The following is a 6,950-nucleotide window of genomic DNA, read 5'->3' as shown; positions in this document are numbered from 1 at the left end:
AAAAAAAAAACACTATGCACAATTATTTACTAATCTTTTTTTCATCTGAATTCAAATGAGCTTTTGGGTTGGAAAACTGCAACAATCAATATTTTCATTCAGATTTTTTGCTTCAAATAGGCCTACCAGGTTTTATCTCTGTTTGAGTTAAACATGCTTATCTCGCTGAAATTAAATAGATTAAAAATAATAATAATAATAATAATAATAATGAATTAATCCAATTGTTCAGAATGTAGAATAAAGACATTTAAAATCATAAAAAACGTAAATAAAATGCGATAAAGACATCACGATAATGTTAAATTTATATATTTAACACACACACACACACACACACACACACACACACACACAGACACACAGCCTATATGCGTATATATACGTTGCACATCAATGTGCCAGACCAATTTGTCAGCATTAGCCAAATCATTTTTCAAAACAAAAAAAGTTGTAACAATACTCCGACAAAATGAATTTCTATAGACAACTTATCACGAGTGAATTAATAGCTTTAAGAGAGGTGGGATTACAACAGTATGGTAATCAGCTAGGGGGGTGGGGGTGGCCATGGGTGGAATATCCATTTTTATTGCATCACCTGTCAGTAACGTCCAATCAGCGTCGACTTTGGGGGCATTAATTGATGAAGGTGTCTCCGGCCTTGCTCAGTTCCCACTGTCATTTTATTTGTGACTAAACCAGCAACGGGAATAGCAGCTGCATTTTGGGCTCTATTTCTCTCTCTCTCTCTCTCTCTCTTTCTCCCTCTCTCTCTCTCTCTCTCTCTCTCTCTCTCTCTCTCTCTCTCTCTCTCTCTCTCTCTCTCTCTCGCTCACACCCTCTCCTTTTCCCTTCCCTACTCTCTTCGCTTTTTATCCTTCTCACTGGCAGTGCAGTTCACCTTCCTCTTTTCCTCATGGCCAAATGAGAAGGGAGCTGAGGGAGCGCAGGTATACAGGAGCTCAGACAGGCAGCAGCCAGCCTGTCGGCAACATCACACACATTCCATCGATCATGCAGTGCTCAAGTCAATGGACTGATTGTTTTCATTCAAACAGGCCATTTCATTTTTATTTTTCTATTTAAAACTTTTTGTTCATCACGCAGTGTGGACATGTCACAGCCCATGCTGTACCGGTCAGCAGAATGCCTTAAAATAAAGAAGCAGCACTAAATAAGGACATTCGTCGCGCTAAATGTTGGAATTAATGCAATGAAGAAAATGGGGGACTTGGAATCCGGTTTTGAGGAAATGCAGGGTGTAAGGCTTGGGTATTTGGTTATCAAAGGCAAACAGATGTTTGCCCTCTCTCAAGTCTTCACCGACCTCTTGAAAAATATTCCGCGGACTACTGTACACAAACGAATGGACCATTTAAACGTGACGAAGCATCACTGTGATCTGGAGGAACTTCGAAAGCTCAAAGCAATAAATTCTATAGCTTTCCACGCAGCTAAATGCACTCTGATTTCAAGAGAGGACGTTGAGGCACTATACTTTTCATGTAAAACTGAGCGCGTATTGAAATCAAACAAAAGAAGGGAAAAGACAAAACATGCCTCGGAAAAAATGTGCGACGGTAAAAATCACACAGCTGCCAAAAGTGACTTTTGGAGAGAGAAAGTTTGGTTGAGTTTGCATGGCGTTCCACAGACTTTTTCATTCAAAAATAAAGCTGTTCGTCAGGACCCTGCCCCTCGCACTCACTCAAATCTACCTCAAATTTACAGTAAATCCTTCGCCCGTGACTTTCAACCGGTCACGAAGTCGGCATCTACAACCTTTAAAAACTATGAAACAGATCAAATACCTGACAATTATGTGGCTTTTAACCAGAAACATACGTTTTTTCGGCACGTTGTGAATCGGCAACCGCTGATCTATCAGTCCGCCATTGCAGCGCAGGCGAAGCACCAAGGCAACGCAGATCTACTTTACAAAAGGAAGAGGAAGCGCGAGAGCTGCGCGAGGCAGTTTTGGTCGAGGAGCAAACGCAGCCATCCGGTTTTGGTCGTCCCGAAGTGCTGTAAACCAAAAGTTCCCCACGGATCTTTGAGCCAGTTTCATCACATCGAGCATGGATTATACGTTGATCCTCGGCATTCTGGACATTATCAGGAAAGCTGTAGCAGCGACACGGAATCTAGCTCCATTTCAGAACGGGTGAACAACGATTCGGATTTCGGGTCCAGTTTCTCTACCACCAGCAACTCCGGGACTTCAGATGAGGAGGAGGAGGAGGATGACTCCCTGTCGGACTCTTCGGATGTCAGTAGCGACGAAGAGAGTTCCTCTCAGTCTGATTCCAGCTCTGTATCCAGTCAAGTTTCAGTACAGAGTATTCGTTTCAGGCGTGCAAGGTTCTCAAGTCTCAACACTAAAGCACCTCTGCTCTTACAGCCAACTTTTCACTACAGGCCTAATGTGCAGACCATACCTACTAACCAAGGAGAAAAGACAAATTTGGATTGTGAAAGAACAGGCAAAACACAAAAATCGGACTTCACATCCTCCAGGGACACACACAGGGATGATGATACCGCAAACGTGCAGAAGTTTTGCCCGGTGCGGACCTGTTTCCCAGATTTAAGAGAAAATGAGGGCTCTGAAGCACCATCTCGCCTTGAATTTGAATTTTTAAATGATCCAAAGACAACAGACTCTGTCGCTAACAAAATTAAAGATAATGGGCTCACACCTAATGCAAATGGAAACAAGGCGTTTCCCCAACAAAGAATACCGGGTTCTGCAAACAAATGCTCCCAAGCCTCCCACTGTGTTCAGGACAAAGAAATAACGGTTTGTAAGTCTTCTGACAGCAATCTTTCATTAGCAGCAAATTCCAGGAGGGAAGCAAAAACTTCCCTCAAACTGCCTTCACCTCTAAAACCTATCAAAACAGAGGCCGAGGAGCTCATCTCTACCTCAGGCTTTAACAATGAGGGCAACCGGAAAGTAAAAACGCCACCATTTTTACTCAACAACGTGAAGATTAAAGTCGAGGACACCTTTGACGAATATGAATATGCAAAGTATCCCCTGGAATATCAATGTAAGGTTAACGACTCTGATGGTCAGCGCATCAGTTATCATTTTAAGGAAACGGACCGCTGCAACGCCACCGAGAGCTCTGTTCAAAAACACCCTCCCTGTTACGAGGAATCAAGAAGCACTTTAAACACTCCTTGTTCCGAGGAAGGGGAATGCAAAAATGGGGCAAGGGTCAGAAAAAACTACAAGACAATGCTTCTGGGTAAGAAAGCCGAGAGTGTGAGGACATCCGCGAAATCGGGTGCAAAAGTTGACCGGAGCCCCCGTTCTGCCGGAAAATTCGCAAGCAACGAGGGATCGAATGAAGACTGTGCAGGCGCGAGCAAACGCAAACGAGCGAGCGCAAATGTAGCATCTCTGAAAAAGCCTTTCAGATTCATGGCGAACTTTCCCTGTCCGCCGTCTCTTGTTCTTGGCAGCGATGGAGATTTGAGTCCCGCTTACTCTTTGAACTCTTTAAGAAGTAACCAACTGCCGCATCGTTCTCACCCAGTGTGGGGATGGCAGCTCGGTCATTCAGTTGTTCCTCCCCCTCCAAGCCACAAATTCAGGAAAGCCTCTGTTATCCCTTGAACTGTTGTTTTGAGCTCGGGGGAAATGTCTTAAAACTGTGACAAGCACTGATTCCCGCATAAATTGTTTTGTTTTCATCGTTGCTTTCAATGCAGGTTTCTGGCCTGTTGTTATGAAGCGCACACGGTTCCTCATAAAACACAGGCTGGTCTGTTCATCGAGGTTTGGGACTCGGGAATATACGGAGGTATTTATAATAAGCTGGGCTGGCAAAAACGTTTGATTTCAAAATATTTCAAAATGATTGACATTGTGGAGCTGTTTGTGACCTGAAGGACAAGACTCCAATGGAGCAAATGTTGGCTCATTTTGCAGGCAGGGTTAAAACCATCTCTCTTAATGCGTTACAATGATTATCAGGTCTGTCTCAACTAAAATGCTGGTTTTGTTTTTAAAACATCTGACTTTGTCGGTATATTTTGGGCCATTTTTTTGTATTTTCCCTCTATGCTTCATTTACATACTGTATTTCTGGATTACTGTTGGCCGATGATCCATATCCTTCATATTTATTCATTTTAAGGGTGCTCCCCAATTGCTGGTTCCTGGTTGTGTTCACTCACACGCAGCACACCATTACTCTCACGGTAGGCCCAACACAATGGCCCACTAACTGACAATCAAGAGCTGTTTGATTTTGCACGATGTAGAGGGAAAACACCAAATCGATCTCATTCTATTGCACATTCATAGCTTAAGGTATAGAACATAAAGCACAAATTTACCATGCATTGCACTTTGCTATGCCCATTAAGGTGAATTAGTGTTGTGTTTTTATTGTTCGATTTTCTTCCGCAAAAGAGCCATCGCAAGTTAACCCAAAAACCATTTTAAAATCTCTAATTATTAATGTGGTGCTATTTTTCAATATGTTTGCTTTTAATAGGAGATTTTGTTGATCGTTCTTATTGTAAATGGTGCCGATAGCGACCTGCCTACCTGCATACATACAGCTGCAAACAATATCGTTTTACATACGTGACGAAATCAAAGAAAAAGACCTCGTTAGTGGAATATACACACATTCTGGTCAGGGTATACTAAATGTTTTTTTCTCTTTGACTCAAGTAGCCTTGTTCTTTTCTTTGATTGTATTTTACTTCACTAGGCCTGTTTTCCAAGGATATGGATTACCTTGGCACTCGAAAGTGTAACTTTAAAAAAATATTCAAGTGTTAACTTGGTGTTCAACTACTAGAGTACCCTGCCCCATATAAATGCCTTGTGATGAATGTACTGTGACGTAGTAGCCCACCATATTTGTTTACTTCAGCAAAAGCAGACAGGGAGCCAAACAGGCCTTTAAAAGCTAATTGTGGCCTATTTTTGATTGGATCAGCCAAGGACGCAAATTATACATTTTCTGATCATATTTTAGAGTGGCAAAGAAAAAAACAACAACATTCTAATTTCCTACGCACACACGCACACGCACGCACGCACGCACACACACACACACACACACACACACACACACACACACACACACACACACACACACACACACACACAAATAAATACATAAATAAATAAATAAACCATGCGAGTAATCACTGAATAGGCATAGACTATGCAAATTTGGCTAAAGCGAGGCTACCGGGTTCCTGTCATAATGAGAAAACACGTAATATACTTTAAAAGTATTTAACGTATTAAAGTATGGGCCCATTACGTGTACTTTGATTAACGTGTGCAAGTGGGGATAGAGTATTAGGCGAAATTGCATCGCTTTCTGAATGTTCCAATACGCGATAGTGTGAAACTCTGACAGGTGAATGATTAAAATATAGTAAGCCTATATTTTTTTACCGCGACTATTTAATGTCTGCTTTCTCGAGCGTCTAAAAGGAAAATGTGTTCCTTTCTGTGTCAAAGTGCACTGCGGACTAACATAATAGCTATGTCGTCCCAACTTCACAGGAATTAATTCAAAACTAGCCAAATTAAACAGAATGTAGCGCACACATTACAACCCCATTAAGTTAAAGAATTTCACGGTCTCCACAATGAACAGAAATGGGGAAATGACTCACTGTATACATGATAGCTTAGGATTTATCTGGTCATGGTGGACTTTCATTTATTTTATATGCTTTTGCTAAAATACTTGAGGTCAGATTTTGACATGTTTTTTCCTAAATTGAAGTCACTGGTTGTTTATAAAAATGCATATTTATTTTTGTGATTTTCCTGTTTTTTGTATACCATTGTGTAGGATAAATGCACTCGAAATGAAAACTTGAAAACGTGAGGTGGATTTTGAAGCACTTTCTTTTTTTTTTCTTTTTATGGTGAAACTGTTCATTAAATACATCTGAGTGTGATGTGATATGGCCGTTCATTTTTAGCCTTTAATTCATTAATATTAATATTTATTATTAGGGTATAATCAACCGTTGTTTGTTCCTTTCTGAAGGTGGTGGGTAATATGCGGTTTAAGCAAGATCAAACTTTAAGATATGTTATTTATTGTAAAGAAAAGTGTTGGTGTGGGGGATGGGTTTAGAAACTGATGGTCTCGTGCCCTGCTACACACTATGCACTCAATCCCACTACTTATGAGCCTATAACCATGCACACATGAGCGCACGATATAGGCATGGAAAATAAACGGGAAAGACGAGTAAAACAGCATATTTCAGAGGATTTCTACAAGAGACATGATCTGGTCACACCATGTTTTCATATAGTTTTTATAATGAGCTATTCTGAGAGAAGAGGCAGCATTATGTCTCTGGTAAGCTATAATATCTGACTTCCTTTCTCTACGGAGAGCAAGATTAAAAGCAGAGAAGGAGGAGGAAGAAATTAAGGACAAAGCCTTTGAAAAAGATTGAAAAATTACTCCACAATAAGCCAGAACGTAAATGCACCGCTTGCTGGTTCCTCGTGAACAGAACCTCCTGAGTTTTAAGCGACAAATAAAAGTGTTAACATGATCATTTGTGCATAGGAAATCAAGTGCCATAGTCGCAGCAGCCACTTGTTTGTAGACTGTGTAAGGGGTTTTGAGAAGTTTAAGGATGGTGTCCTTCTAAATATTTTTAAATTCACCTGATTTACCTTTTTATAACTACCTAAATAGAAGTATCTGTGATTTATTTCATAAACCTTTCATATAACATAACCTGATTATATTTCAGTGTTATATCATATTTTTTAGTCATTAGAGATTTGGGGCGAAAAAGGCCACAAGACAAAACTCTATATTAAATATAAATGTTAATAAAATGATGCAATTGCAACAGCAAATGAATATTATTTACAGCTAAATATAGCCTAAAATAAAATAATAGAAAATATTTACTGGTATTGTTTATGC

The 6,950-nt window shown here is 40.3% G+C and overlaps 1 protein-coding gene across 1 annotated transcript; it reads left to right on the top strand.

The window, feature by feature from the left end:
- Positions 1-633: 633 nt before the first annotated feature.
- skida1 (SKI/DACH domain containing 1) lies at positions 634-5,957 on the top strand. Its single transcript, XM_039666786.2, has one exon. It carries the CDS (start codon positions 1,217-1,219, stop codon positions 3,626-3,628), a length of 2,412 nt encoding a protein of 803 aa, XP_039522720.2. The 5' UTR covers positions 634-1,216; the 3' UTR covers positions 3,629-5,957.
- Positions 5,958-6,950: the final 993 nt, after the last annotated feature.

Source organism: Pimephales promelas, chromosome 22, assembly GCF_988280905.1.
Source record: "Pimephales promelas chromosome 22, fPimPro1.hap1.1, whole genome shotgun sequence".
In the NCBI taxonomy this organism is placed as follows: Eukaryota; Metazoa; Chordata; class Actinopteri; order Cypriniformes; family Leuciscidae; genus Pimephales; species Pimephales promelas.
The sequence above is the reverse complement of the archived record's forward strand: the minus strand, read 5'-3'. Positions and strand labels throughout refer to the sequence as shown.

Excerpts from the sequence above, each read along its gene's own strand:
- skida1 (XM_039666786.2), top strand. The coding sequence starts at position 1,217 with ATGAAGAAAATGGGGGACTTGGAATCCGGTTTTGAGGAAATGCAGGGT.